Source organism: Notothenia rossii (genome assembly GCF_949606895.1).
Source record: "Notothenia rossii genome assembly, chromosome: 2".
NCBI lineage: Eukaryota > Metazoa > Chordata > Actinopteri > Perciformes > Nototheniidae > Notothenia > Notothenia rossii.
In genome coordinates this window covers 38,029,717-38,045,341 of record NC_136904.1, presented here as the reverse complement: position 1 = coordinate 38,045,341, position 15,625 = coordinate 38,029,717, and the positions used below count along the sequence as shown (strand labels likewise).

General features: G+C 39.9%; 1 protein-coding gene across 2 annotated transcripts in view; it reads left to right on the top strand.

Annotated features, from left to right (window-relative positions):
• cdh8 (cadherin 8) overlaps positions 1-11,965 on the top strand; it is a 132,869-nt gene extending 120,904 nt beyond the window's left edge. The window contains exons 8-12 of one of the 2 annotated variants that reach the window (XM_079666499.1): positions 295-431; positions 3,334-3,455; positions 4,158-4,275; positions 9,439-9,690; positions 9,840-11,965. In XM_079666499.1, the coding sequence (XP_079522625.1) occupies positions 295-431; positions 3,334-3,455; positions 4,158-4,275; positions 9,439-9,690; positions 9,840-10,327 (1,117 nt within the window). In that variant the 3' untranslated portion in view covers positions 10,328-11,965. Of the gene's footprint in view, positions 1-294; positions 432-3,333; positions 3,456-4,157; positions 4,276-9,438; positions 9,691-9,833 lie in introns of both variants that reach the window. The other variant, XM_079666498.1, reaches the window with a different exon arrangement.
• Positions 11,966-15,625: the final 3,660 nt, after the last annotated feature.

The window sequence follows — 15,625 nt, the reverse complement described above, 5'->3', positions numbered from 1 at the left end:
GTCTCTAGGTAAAAGGACCCTATAGATATTTTTAAATGCATGTTTTTTAAATGATATGAAAATGTACATGGCTGATTGCATTTGATGGACAGGATGGAGTGCAATTTAGACAATATGAGGTTCAGACCTTGGCTGCTGTTGGTAGGAAATTATAGTAATCAGACCTCTTAATCATTTTAATTTCCCTTTATGTACAAGTTTCTCCTGCTGGATAGGACCCTGTTAGCCACAATACACAAAGGATTGCCAAAGATGCTGCAGTGGGGGCTTGCTGATGATTGATTGTAATTGCAGGTACTTCATCGATCGGCACACAGACCTGGAGAGGCAGTTCAACATCAACGTGGACGACGGGAAGATCACACTGGCCAAACCGCTGGACCGGGAGACGGACATGTGGCACAACATCACAGTGACTGCCACAGAAGTCCGTAAGTAGACCCCTGACTCTGCTTGTAATGCCCCATTTTTGAAAATCAGCATACTATTAGACATGCATTGGCACGCAATATTTTAAAACTTGGAACTGCAGGGAGACACGTACAATATCCCCTTCCTCGACTTCATAAGTTGCCTTTGTCAAAGGAATCACTGACCTGCTACACACAATCCTCTGCTCAACACTATAGCACTTTGTAAACGGGCGCTTCTAATCGCTCTGAAAGTATGGCACAAACAATTAGCATTTGAATCCACAGAGGCATTACATTTGTTAATTTGCTGAGTTTTGATTGAATTAAACAGCTCAGTAGTCAATTTGTGCAAGAACATTAAGACTTATCAAATAAACAGTTTTAAAGACATGCTCCGGAGTGGATCACTCCAATGCCAGCATCCATTACAGATTAAAGAACATCTGCAAACCGCAAAACTCACTGACTACGTAAAAAATATTGCCGGCAGAGCTACAAACAGCTCAAACCATATGTAAGGCTTTATTTGCATACAGATTGTTTCAGGGGGGCTGTATTTTGTGATAAAGCTTAATGTACCCCTTAAAGCTATTGGAATAGAAATGTACACAGCTTGTAACTCTTTTTTTCCCCGTCGTTTTCCACCCCCTTTCCTCTCTCCATCGCATCCTTTATCTGTCCTTTCATTTCCTTAATCAAAGGAAACACACGTTAATTGACAGAATGAAGTGAATGCCAAAATGTTGTCATGATGTTTTGGCCATGCAGCACACACACACACACACAAACACACACACACACACACACACACACACACACACACACACACACACACACACACACACACACACACACACACACACACACACACACACACACACACACACACACACACACACACACACACACACACAGACACACACATTCCCCCATGGTAGCAACCCGTTGGAGGAGTTGAATGTGTCTCATTTGATAAGCCGGTTGCCTTGTCATTTTCTCGCACCCATACATTTAAAGCATGTTGTCATGCCTCCTGGCAAAGTAACTGTGGCTCGAGATAGTGGCATCTCTGAGAACACCTAATAGGAACTTGCCAAAATATACAAGGCAGTTTTGCTATTCTTCACGGATGGGAGGGAAGTCTGTGTCTTCTCTGGCGTGAAGAGGTGTTCCCAGTTCTATCCTGATGCCATTTGCGGCCCGAACGGAGGCACGTTCTGCCGCCTCGCACCGGTTGACATCTGACTAATCAGACTCTATTCCCTGTCTGCTGCCGGGGGAAAGTCACTTTTGTGGGGGGGGGTTCTGTCTCCCTGTCTCCCTCTGCCCTAATCCATCTATCACCGTCTATCACCCTGTCAATTTCCACTCTCCTCCCTGTTTACCCCTTCTTCTTTAGAGTGGCCTGTCCAGGGGCCTTTTTTCCTAGGGCAGTCTGTCCACTGCGCTATGTTAAGGTTTTATTTGAAATCAATTAGAATTAATACAAAAACATGTATATTTTTCTGGTAAAGTTTTTTACCAGACAAGCTTATTGTAGCTAACAAAAGGTACTATACACAAACCCTACATGCTTTTTCTCTGGCATTAATGAGTGCATTTGAATCTAGGAACACATTTCTTGGGAAATAAAGGTAACCCCAAATTATCATTATCTTGTAATCACACTGGCCACTCTATATAAAAACATTTCTTGCTGCTCATGATTACTAATTTAAAGAGGCCCTAATATGGTTTTTGGGATTTTTGCATTTTCCTGTAGTGTGTTATAGGTTTATGTGCATGATAATGGTCAGCAAATACTAATTTCCCAAACTCAGGCCCCCCTGCCCAAAACACCTCCATTGGACTCCTTTGTTTTCTTCCGTAACATAGTGACATCACTATGTAACATCACTATGTAATACTCAATATTCTAGTGGCTAGCACCACAAATTGTGCGTGATGGGAGTGGGACATCTCTAAATGGTTGACCAATCACAACCTAGCCAGCCAGCTAACCAATCAGAGCAGACTGGGCTCTGGTTTCAGACAGAGGGTGAAAAGAGGTGCAGCAGCACAGGCAGTATGAGACAAATAAAGAGCTTTTTGAACATTAAAGCGTGTCCAAGTTAAAGGGCCACTTTTAAAAAAGCCTTTGATATTAGGCAAGAGAGTTCTTGCTATTGGCTACCATGACAGAAAGTCTTACTGCAAACGAGATCCTAGGATGCCCAAAAAAAGACACAATACACTTGTCATTCATTCTTCTTTTAAGGTGACAGAAGGGGTAAGTAAATGAATAAACAGAAGTCAAATTAAAACACAACAGTATCATTGGCTAAAGTGGCAAAACCCTCTTGGGCCCACATTAATTGCTTTAAAACTTGTCATTTGCACTGCTGATTAATAAACACCAACGTTTACGGGGACTCTCGAAAGGGACTGTCAATTGCCAGAGATAAATTATTCAAATCAAAATCCAATCTAATTAAACTGCCTTTTATTGTCTTTTTAGACTTCAGTTACGAATGACTTATTAATATGCATGTTTTAACCCTGATGTTTTAAACATGAAAGTGTAGAGGGAGATTTTAAAATACACTTTGGATGGGAATTTGTTCTTTCTTTTCTGGTGCCTAGACTCTGTTACGCATGTGACACCTGCTAAAATGTATATTGATGTGACTTATCATGTGTCCTCCCATCAGCTCAGGAAATGAAGGGAGAAATAAGGAGGGAAAATAAAGGAAATTAAAACTAGGTCACAGAATTTACCTGGGATTTCATTCCTTGTTTTGTTTACAGTTTGATTGTCTTTTCTTATTTATCTCCTCTTGTCTCTCCCTTCTTTGATTTCCTTTCTTTCTATCCATCTATATATCTATCTATCTATCTATCTATCTATCTATCTATCTATCTATCTATCTATCTATATTAGGAAATCACAGTCAGATATCGAGGGCAATCGTTGCCATCCGAGTAATGGACATTAATGACAATGCGCCTGAATTTGCCACCGAATACGAGGCCTTCCTTTGTGAAAATGGGAAACCTGGACAGGTAAGAAAAGAAGTGGCTCATTCATCAAACCACTGATCTATCTTCTTTCTCTCACTCCCTATGCTTCTGTCTCTCTTTCCTCCCCTGTAATGATTGGCCACATTGAGTTATAGCCTATTTATTTCACCGGGAAACTACCGAGGTGGGAGTACAGTCCCTTTTCTCCCTGCCCTAGCTCTCCCTTCACAGTGTGCGCAAAGCAAAAGGCGGAATGAGAGCGGTCAGGATTGATCAGAGTGGATTGTAATTCAAGACTGCCTTTCATGTCCTCCTCCAGATGGCACAATGGTTACCCAAGCCAAACACTCTAGACAAGTACTTAGCATTATCCTTCTCATCAATCGACCTCATTGGAGGGACCTATGCACGTACAATAGGAAGCTTTATTGGAAGGACTGATCAAAAAGAGGAGCCAAAAAACATAATTCTAATTTCCAATCAATCATAACGGCACGATAAAACCTATGATGACGGATTATCAGATAGAGCCAGGAGCCTGAAAAGAGTTCCAGACTAGACAGGACCTCATTGATAATAATCTCAAACTCCGGGAATGAATAGGGCATACATTTCATCAGGTGTGATGCAGCCAGTATTAGATTGAGGCAATCTGCGAAAAACAGAGTAATGAATAGGCTACCTCCTCTAATGACTTCCAGTGCCTCTCTGTATAATCTTCTTGTCTCTCTGCTTTCAACACAGGTAATCCAGACTGTCAGCGCGGTGGACAAAGACGACCCAATCCAGGGCCACTACTTTGACTATCGTCTAGTTCCTGAGATGCTCAACAACCCCAATTTTACTATAAAAAACAACCAAGGTGAGGAACAAAAATATGTTACTTCTTTGAGTGAAGTTTCTCTACATTTCTTTAATGGCTTTCCAGGCTAATCGCTAACCCTTGGCGTGTTAGCCATACTCGAGATGAAATGTGGTGGATCAGTGTAGCTCAAAATTAGCAGATGTGAAATTGTCTGGACACCAGCTTCTTTTTTACTCCCCAGTGCGTTTTGAGGGAAACTAAATGAATGGGATCCAAATGGCTTTTCCTGGTAGTCTCGCAGCTCAATGTAGGGTGACTTCCTTCCCTGAGCTGTTGCATTGTGGCAGATGGTGCTACATTTATTTGCTAAATACTCTGATTGGTTTATTTGCCGTTTTCGCTCTGTCTTTATTCCATTCCTCTTCGCCTGCCTCTACTCCATAACTGGCTCCGAACAGGCTGTGTTCATGATGACATTGTGTAATGTTTTCAGCTCTGGGCAGATCATCTTCATATGGTACTAGCCTTCTGTTTTGGCGTAGAGGCTGCAGGCTAACTTACTGCAAGTGTCCATAAAATTCAGGTCATCAAATGGGCTCGCCATTTTTAACAAAAAAAAGCTTTTACTTTTGAAACAGGTACTTCAGCAAGGTGAAACATGAGTGTCAAAATCACAGGCAATTCAAATATATAAATATATTTTGTACCTCTTTTGAATGGAATGGACCTAATCATATTTTGACTGTCGAGAACATGCAAAATCATGAAAAATGGAGAGATGGTTAACAAGCACTTACCTGCTGCAGAATACTCTTAACTGTGAATCAACCTGAAAGGATATAAATAATGCAGGACCTGGAACCCTGTCCTTTTGTTAAGAAGACATTTCAAAGTTTCTTAAGATGATGTTACAGATAAATCCCCCCCAGAAATGTTTTCAGATTATTCATAAACACAGACCTGCGTTATTCCAAACAACAAAAGCCCTCTCACTAGTCTTTAACCACAGTAAATATATGTTGTAGTTCCGCTCTATATATACTACATACTGCACCAACCACTTGTCTACGGTATTGCCGATTGCAAAGAGAGACAAGAAGCCCGTCGCACCATATCCCCCAACACTTCAGTGCCTATTTCTATCTGAATGTGCAGCTGTGGGAGACACTTGAGTGAAGAGCATCAGGCTCCTGTGAACCTGCGTGGGCTGTTTTTGTTTGTGATGATGGGTTTAATTGTAGGGATTGTACAGTGAAGAGGTTAGAGGCTGCTCACACTGAGGAAGAAGGCGATGGTTTTGACCAGCTGTATAACATACCAAGCACTCTGACTCAGGGGTTCACCAGGCGGGGTCGCAGCACAGGCCAGCAGCAACATACATTCACTATGCTGCCAAGAAATATGGCTGATACAAAAACCTTTCCAGACTGATTTGAACTGTGTTAAAAAATTATAAAATAATCATGCAGTGTAATATAAAACAACAAACAAAATACCCCATTTCTCATTTAATTAGAACTATTTGCTCATTACTTAATCTGGTATCAGTATCTTGTGGTGGAAAATGTTTTTTATTACTTTAAATCAATTGGTGAATTTATCACAACTCTCTACTGATGTTTGTCAAGTCAGGTTTTAGCCTTTTATATTATTCAATACTGTAACCTGTGGCAATTTTTCTCACTCACATCTCGTAAAATACGGCAGCTCGGTCGGTGTCCCAACACTTCAATCTACTACGTTATACAATATAGCATCAGCAAACAACTTTATTGGGTTCAGGCAACCAAATTACTTGACAAGGTTTATGTAATGGTAATAGGTATGTTTAATATGAATTTGAGGTACATACAGTATTTAACTTGCATAGGCTAAATAAATTAAAGTATTTGCTTTCACACAAGATAACCGCACCAGCCTCCTGGTAAACGTTTTCTGAACCATCCAGCCACCCTAGACTTCTTTCTGACCTGACTTCCTACTTTTCGTCAACCATAACAAGAGATTCTGACAGTTGTTGAATCTGTAGGGCTCTTGCCTATAGTTGCTGTATGCATTGACTTAGGAGTTAGAAGGGCTGCTTGTGGTGACAGTGGCTGTGACACTGTTCAACTATCTATATTACAGTAGGATGAGGCAGTATGCATGATCTTTTATTCCTTGGTAGACAGCGACACTGACTCTGAAGCCGGTCAACCGCCATGAAAAAACACAACAAAGACAAATTAGCTTTGGCTTTGTGGCTAATGTACTCTTGTCCTACAATCACGGAGAAGTGTCTTGGTTGCAGCTTGTCTTGCTGTATGAGCAACGAAACATACATCCACCTTGGGAAAAATGCTTGCTAATGATTGCAGATACTGCAGGCTAATGATCTAATCAGCTAAAGCACCGTGAACAGCGTAAAGAAAAACCCTAGCCGCAAAAATATCAGTGTCCGCCAGTTTAGAAGTTAATTGTTGTATTCCTTTTTTTGAAAAAAATGAAAAGAAAGAAAACAGATACAGTAAGTTTAAACAAAGTTATACTACTTGTACCAACATTACCCCTTTTGTTCCTTCACATTCGTTCATATTATGTTGCTACTAATTTGGCATTAATCCACAGCTGTGCTTACTTGCTCACATAATCTTCAAAAAAATGGTTTCAGACTGTTAGTGTCAATGCTGTCATTTAGAACCTCCCCACAAAGCTATTTGTAGCAAACATTGATTCAAATGAGCTTTTGTTATGATGATGATTAATATTTCAATGTACAGAGTTTCATCAGAATCCATCAGCTGCTAGATGAAACACTTTTGTTCCACCTTCAAATATAATAGGTAGTAAAAAAGAGCATTTTTTTAACTCCTGTAAGTTCAATCAATTTGAAGGTTATCTGCACACCTGCCTCTCTCTTTGAGTAGCAGACCTTCCCTGTCAATTGGCTGACAGACAGGAAATGTTTACTTCTATTTTTACCATCTATAGTTAACATAAAAATGACCTGTATATGAAGACGAGCCCTGATGGATTTCTTCAGTAGTATATACTTGCAAACTCACCATGCACTGTGGAATGATCCAAATGAAATAGGACAAGTTGATGCTCATAAAGCAGAGCGTACCACTTCGTGGCAGAAAATAAATCTGAGCATATGTTCACTTGAATTGCAGACTGTGCAGAGCAAATAATTATATGATGAGGCTTTGCATCTTTTGATCACATTTTTTCTCTCAACGCGGCTCGTCTCTTTGTTGCGTATATCACAGCATCTTCTTAACCCTCCCTCTTCAGTGCACCCTCAAGCAGAGAGACAAAGGTTACACTATCATAAATTCTTGTACGTTTTCCATAAGATCAGCAGGAGTAGATTCTTATGGGAATGCAAGTGTTTGATAATGTGATCAGGGTAAGGAGAGCCAGCTAATGAGCAGACAGCTTCACAGAAGTGTCATCAAAGAGCAGCTGGTACCTTTCTGGGTCGACATGTGCCATCTTCTAAGTCAGTGTCGTCTGCGTGGTCCCTTCATTTCTTCAGCTCTCAAAGGAGAAAAGCCAACTTTGGCTCGCCCTTCTTCAAAATTCCCAAATTGGAGTGTGGACAAAAAAGGAAGGTGGCTGAAATCTATCTAAGGCAGGGGTGCCCAACCTTTTTTGAACCGAGAGCTACTTTTAAAGTTGCCAGTCTGCCGAAATCTACCAGTCCAAATAGAGAGGCGTAGCCATTACTGACAGCCTACTACCAGGTAAATACACACTTCTACTTGTATAAAACTGACCTTTGTACGATTAATACTTCATAAAATACTACAGATCCTTTATCTTACCTCTTTCTAATCTACACACATACAAGTATTTAACTGAAGTTACACAACAGTGTTGTTGATACAGAATTGGAGTTTATTCACACGTCACATACTACAGTGGGTAATGTTTTCAAGAAACATTGAACAGTGCTGCCACATATGACACAGGAAAAAAAGAAAAGACTCTGAACCCTTTCTTTGCCATTATTCAAAAATAGTGTTGCTACAAAAGTATAAATGAGGCTTACTAATAAGACAACTCAGATCTGCAGTAACACAGGAATCTGCTGCCAAAGTGCAATAAAAAAGACAAAATTAATAGAATCAAACCCTTTTTTTGTTGCATTTTAGTAGAGTATAAAAAGAAATGCCTTTAAAATAGGATGCAAGCAACACTAGTTTCTTAGCCTGAATTGATAATAGACTATAATCAATTTAAACAGAACATATCTTAATGGTTGCATTCTTATACCATTTTGTAAAATAATTATTATGAATAAGTTCAGACAAACTAAAACTTACAGCTGATTAATAACGGTATCTAACTTGAGTTTTTATTATATCAAAAACCTGTTGAAATACTATTATTTTTAATGTCCCCAATAAGCGCGTCGGCAGCCTCCAGGAATGCTTCTTTCACAACTTTGCCGTCTTTGAAAGACTTCATGTGTTTCCCAAGAACGTGACTGACACGATAAGATGCTATGGTAGCAGCCTTGCTCTTGTTGTTGGGCCTGGTGAAAATGGACTGCTGTGCCTTTAGCTGTCCTTTCAGGACCCTCACCTTTTGGGAGCATAGGGCAGAATTAGGAGGGAATTCCGTCTCGTAGCTTTTGTGCACTGTTTTGAAATGCCGCTCCTAAATTACCTTTCTTCGATAAAGCCACGCTCGCATTGCAGATGAGACAGATGGACTTTGAATTGGAATAGATACAAAAATAATCATCCTCCCACTCGGAGTGAAAATTATATATTTTGGGCTTTTTTGCTTCTGCCATAATTGCGGTCTTGTGTGTGTGCGGACTGTCACTCCTGTTGACACGGACAACGTCAGCTAAATAGTGCCCACTGCCCACCAGCCACGCCCCGACACATGGGGTCACGCCGGCCAATCACAAAGCTTTGATGCGTTCAAGTGCATTATTCTGGCACAGGACGATTATGTTATAGGAGATTAACGTTAAAACTGAATATTGTTGTTCTATTTTCAGACACATCTCGCGATCGACTGGTTGGGCACCCCTGATCTAAGGCATTGGAATTCAAGAGTGTTAGAAAGCCTAGTGACGATTGATAGGAAATTAGTTTAGCCCTCATTCTGCATCGATTTTCACACCACTTAAAAATAGAATTTCGGTCTGATGCTAACATGAATAATAATAATGGTGTTTTCACACATCTTCATCTCTGGCTTTACCTTTCTCTCTGACAGACAATTCAATCAGCGTCCTGGCCAAGCATGATACCTTCCGGCGACAGAAACAGGAAATGTACTTCCTGCCAATCATAGTGACGGACAACGGGAATCCACCAATGAGCAGCACCAACACCCTGACCATCCGAGTCTGTGGATGCAGTAAGGATGGCATCGTCCAGTCCTGCAACGTGGAGGCCTACGTCTTACCTATCGGCCTGAGTATGGGAGCTCTCATCGCTATCCTGGCCTGCATTATACTGCTGTTGGGTGAGGAGTTTCTTTATTTTGCATTGCCACATTATTGTTAGAACTTCCATGATCTGCTTGTACTAACAGAAAATGCACCTGCCAAAGCTTGACCGAGACTTCTATTTTCTATCTTCCTTTCTGTCCCTCCGTCTTTCTGACAGTAATAGTAGTACTATTTGTGACCTTGAGGAGACACAAGAATGAGCCTCTGATTATAAAAGACGATGAAGATGTGAGGGAGAATATCATCCGTTACGACGACGAAGGAGGCGGCGAGGAAGACACAGAGGCCTTCGACATCGCCACGCTGCAGAATCCGGATGGCGTCAACGGCTACCTACCGCGCAAGGACATCAAGCCCGACCTGCAGTTCATGCCCAGGGCGGGACAGCATTCTGGTCCAAACGGCGTGGATGTAGACGAATTCATCAATGTACGGCTCCATGAGGCAGACAATGATGCCACAGCGCCGCCTTACGACTCCATCCAGATCTATGGATACGAAGGTCGGGGATCCATGGCCGGTTCACTTAGCTCACTGGAAACGGCATCATCAGACTCGGATCAGAACTATGACTATCTCAGAGAGTGGGGCCCACGCTTCAGAAGACTTGGGGAGCTCTACTCAGTGGGCGAGAGCGACCGCGAAACCTGACCTTTGGTTGGTTAGAAAAAAAGACCTTTCCGATTTCTTTTCTGTCCACATACTTGTGTATTAAACGCTAGGCGGTTTGCTGGCTTTTAGAAACTGGTGTTTAAAAAAAAAACTGTTAATAAAAAGGAAGGCCAACTTTTTGTATTCTTCTTAGAGTGAGGTATAGCAGTCGTCATCCACTACGTCAAGCGCATTGTAATTGTTGAGCCAAACAATGTCTTTATTAGGAGATCTATGATTCTTGTGGAGTGTAACTTAGATTCCGTTGTGGAGTGTCTAGCAGTATTATGGGTGTTAGTCAATTGCTGAGACTGCCAGTAGCAGAAAAACCCTGGGATAACTGGTAGTTGCCTGATGAAAGGGAATAACGAATATTGTTGGGTTTTCTGAAGCGGATATTTCATGCTCCATTGACAGAAAGTTGGACCTCAGAAAGTGCAGAGTGACTCTTGTCCGATGTCACCCTAGGCCACCCAACTGATCGGCGATATGAAGAAAGTGACAATGAAAAAGCAATATATGGTCTACATTACAATGATGAATGTATGTATGATTTGAAGAAGGCAAAAAGACAAACCAGTATTGGCTTTAAGGTGAATTTGTTATAATTTGATATGTTCTACAGTGGCCACATTTATAAACTATCTAAAGCCCAGAGAGGCTTGCTTTATACAACTCTTTGTATTTACACGCTACAGGTGTGGATCGCAAGTGTTACTAGCCTATAAAAGACTGACGCGAAGACAAAAAAGAGAAATGTAGAAACTCTGAGGCCTTCTTTTTACAGAAGCAACATTAAATACAATTGTAATCTACTGTTTTTTGACAAGAGATGTGTTGATTCTTCATTATTGTTCTCAGTTTTTGAATTTCTGTTATTAGAATCATCTTTTATCCTGTGCTGACAATTTGAAGTGAGTGTGTTTTAGATTCTATCACATTCAGCTGTTTTTTCACTTGAACACTATTTCATAACAGCCAAACCATATCATGAATTTATTGCAGTTGATAATGTAGACTAGATGTAAGCAAAGCAAACAAGAGCTCTAAGTAACAATACAGACGATCGAATTAATTGGGACTGCAGGAATGGGACCTTTCTGACACATGCTAATTCTGTGTAAAATATATCTCATATATTCTGAGGTACAGCCAGTGAGCGTCTGAGCACAATAGTCCAATTGATACCAGAGTATGTGTGACTCTCCCAAAACATCAAATCTCATTTAGGGAACACAGATTGCATTAGCCCAAGAAAAAGGAAAACACAAATCAAGACTGTGCATATTGTGCTTACACTGTATGATATAAATAAAAAAGACTTGTAATGTACATAGAGTTACCGCTAATGTCATTAGCTTTCAATGAGGTGGTAGGTTTGTCTCTGCACGTTAGCTCTTGCACATGAGAATTTCAATGGCACTACAGCTGCGTGCATACTCAGTTTGTACTGATACAGTATTATGGCAGTTCTCGGTAGACTTAACAATATATATGGAATAGTCCTACATGCAGATCATATTTTGTACTGTGCTTTACTGCTTATAAATGTGTATGTTCAATTATTTACTCCCTGTACTGTAATCTAAGATACCCTGTATTGTTTCCTACTTTGTGAAATATATTTTTATAAATATCGCTGATTGGCTGTGGTTTTCTTTTGCAGATGAGAACTTGAGGGCAATCAAACCTTGCACATTGGATATTCAAATTGTTAATGGGACCTTCCTACCATTTTTATACACCAACAAGGGGCGAATTACTTGTAATATGATAATTGGATAATGGCTCCGTTGGCTTCAGAGAGAGCTGTCTGAAGTTTGAGAAAAGAACCCTAATGATGTTGCAGTGATGTCATCAGTTATTCGGCCAATGGCTTGGAGGCTACAAACTAAATGTTTTTAACAAACTTGAGGTGTTGAGTTTGAAAGAGTTTACAAGACATTGGGGAACTAACAAAAGTTGCAAGTGATTGTATTATGAGAGCCAAGTTATTTTGGAGTTTGATGCTAGAGTTAAGAAATCTACTGAACTATCGTTTGTTCAAACTGTGTCTTGTGATTCCCTCAACTTTATGGAGGTAGGTTACTACTGTGAATGTACCCTAAAATGAATCACCTGGTCTGTTTTGGTCCTTGGTTTCTTATGGATTTGACTAAAGGTTATTGCACCAATTATGTAAATGACAACATTTCATCAGCTCGTGGAAAGCCTTGAACATTGAAGAGAAATATTGTAATGTAAATGTAGAAAATACAACTGGACCCATTGTCAAAGTAACAGGAAGGCTGCGTTGAATCTCTTATGCTTCATCAAACAGTGACCCTCTTTGTCACATAGCATATTCTGGCCATGGGCTCCTTTAAAGCAAACATTGTTTGTTCCATTGTGTTTCCTGCTGCTGTGGTAAGCACGACATGGACTTCTAACCGACTTGACTCAACATTTTATTACTACAGCTTTAGAACTGAACATGCACGCTAACACAGCATTAAGATAAGAAAACACAACATGGAGGAAAGAAAAGTCAAATGCTTATCATTTCCCTAGCAGCTTTTCCTTAGTTTTAAAATGTTTCTGATGTTGAAGGCAACCTTTCATCCCTATACAAGTTGCCGTTTTGCTTTTGCAGAAAATAAACTGTCCTAAGAAAGTGCTTTATCAGTTTGACATTATGAAGTTATGACTGTTCAACTTTTATAAAATATAGCTAGCAGTGCTGTTTAAATAACTTGCAGGATTAAACAGAATGTGTCCCTGTCACACAGATAGGAACAAAGCAGTCCTTTCAAATATGGTCACACTGAATTATATATATATAATTCTAAACAGCAAGATATAATTAGAATAATGCGACCTAATCTGCCGTCTATCATTATCTTTGTCTTATCAAACCAGGGGGAAAAAAATGTAGACTTGTGTACGACTGTTATTCCCATCTCAGAGTACCAAGGGAGATAACAATTATGCATTAGAAAGGCCTTCATTAAAAATAATTAATCTGGTACGTCAATTGTGCTGTGTTACAGTGATATTCATGTGCTTCTGTCATTTATTTTATTTTTTATGAGCAAAGAAGATTAGATGTAATGCAATTTCCCGTTTCTTGCCTCTTTTTATTTGTACTTCCTTTTGTTATCCTTTTTTTTTAATAGATGTTAAGCATTGTCTCGTCTTTGTTAATCTTGTTGAAAGATTAGACTTCTGTTCGGCTCTATCTGATATTGAAGTTTCTCATAAATGACAAAAGATTTTTGATCGTATCAATTACCGGCTGTGCCTCACTGAAGTCAAAGGCACAGAATCACACAAATCCACTTGCGCGTATATATAGAGCGTGCAGTACAACATATAGGCAGTCAATTGCTCTGCTTGATAAAGTTCTTAATAAAAACAATATGGATACTATTGCCAAAGATACATTTGATGTCAAAGATCAGAAATATCAGAGGTCTTATCATCTGATTCCACATTGCTTCATACCTTTTCCAAACTTTCCAGGAGAGGTGTTGGTGGTTCAGATGCTTTTGCCCTCTGGGATTGAAAGTGATGTTAAATCTGGAGGCTGCTATCTGTACACACCTGATCCATTAGTCAGAAAATCAGCCACGGAACACATTTTACCGCCCGATATCTACAGCTAAATGATAGCACAAATTGTTTTCCGGGATGTACGACCCCGGCAGGTCAGCAGACTCATTTGTAGTCAATCTTCATGCACCCCCACTGCTGTGTATGGCTGCAGGTCTAACAGAGGTTGGCTAACGAAACAGTAAATCAAATTATATTCTTCGTTTTGTCACGTAATGGAAGTGTCCCTAGGGTGACAACCTTGCACTAGGTGTTCCCTGCTGATATTTGGAAGATTGTATAAGGCAGGCTCGTGGCTCTGGCTCGTTTAGAAACTGTAATTACTGTTGCCTGGCAGAGATGCCCTCAATTACAAACAAACTTTGGTGCATGCAAATTAGGAAAGCCGCTCTCTCTTCTGAATTTTTGAGATATGGGTATCATAGGTTGCTATGTCGTACTCCATGTTTGTTCTTTGTGTTTTTCATATTTACCGTTGTCCTGTTTTGGATTGTGTTGAAGTGTTTGTATATTTCCAACTTACTATACCTCAAATGGTATGTAAGCGCTTTCAGTTGTTGTTTTTTTAACCATAGTACATTGTATTTGTTACTAACAAAAAAAACGATATTTGCTAAATTAATCAAAGCTTTTCAGACATTATCTCCCTAAGCAACCGTCCTGTTTTAAGTACAGTCCTTATAGTGTTAAGTCTTTTATTTCAGAAACTAAAAATACCTCATGCTCTAGTCTCGTAGTGTATTGTTTAATTCAATGTCTTTCCCTTTTGTATCATCTGCAGTGTACAGACAACAATCATCTGCCTTACTCTCATACCAAAAGAAATGTGTCTGAATTCTGTGATGAAGTAAGAACATATAATAGAGATGGACGATGTCCCTTATTTATACTATTTCTTAATATTGGTAAACCCGACATGGCTTTGGAAACATAATGATGTCTGTGTGTTTGGATTTAGATTCAGGCCCAATTCCAAACCACACCCTACCCACTCCCACTCTGTGGCAGAGTGAACTCCGTGTCGGAGTGACACTCGCAGCTCAACGAGGCTCCCTCCTATCAGATGGAGGGTGTAAATTCAGCGGCAAGCTATGGGACAAACTCCCCTCTCTCCGGCAGCAACAGCGGTAATTACATTTTTAAAGTAAAAAAAATGCTACAACTACTGTCACAAACTGGATGAATGTGAAGTATTTTGTTAAAGGAGGATGAAAGCATAATTAAGGAGCATTATTGGAGTTGTACAGTATGCCCGCTGTATGAAGAAATGAAAGGACGGCGCAAGTGGAAACAATTCACAAAGGCATTAAACTGTTGAGCATTAAACACATGTTCAAATTAAGCCGGATTTTACCGATGTGTTTATGTGGATTCAAAAGTCAGAAATAATCTACAAAATGGAGACCGGCATGGACAATGACTATGTTTTAAAAATGCGCTTATCCAGAAAAGCCTGGTTTGGACAGTTTACGGGCAGAAGAAACATTTCTGTCTTTTTATGCCTTTATTAGCTACTAACTTGAATTTGTATTCAAATTAATTAATCAATTATTTTTTACATTTTATTGTAATGTAGAGACAAGGCTTTTAGTGACAATCATGAATTGCATTGCAATTATATATAAAAAAGAAAAGAAAAAGAAAAGTCTAAATATGATATTTGGCCTCAAATCATCTGAGGCCTGGTGGCCCCCCCAAGGGGGGCGC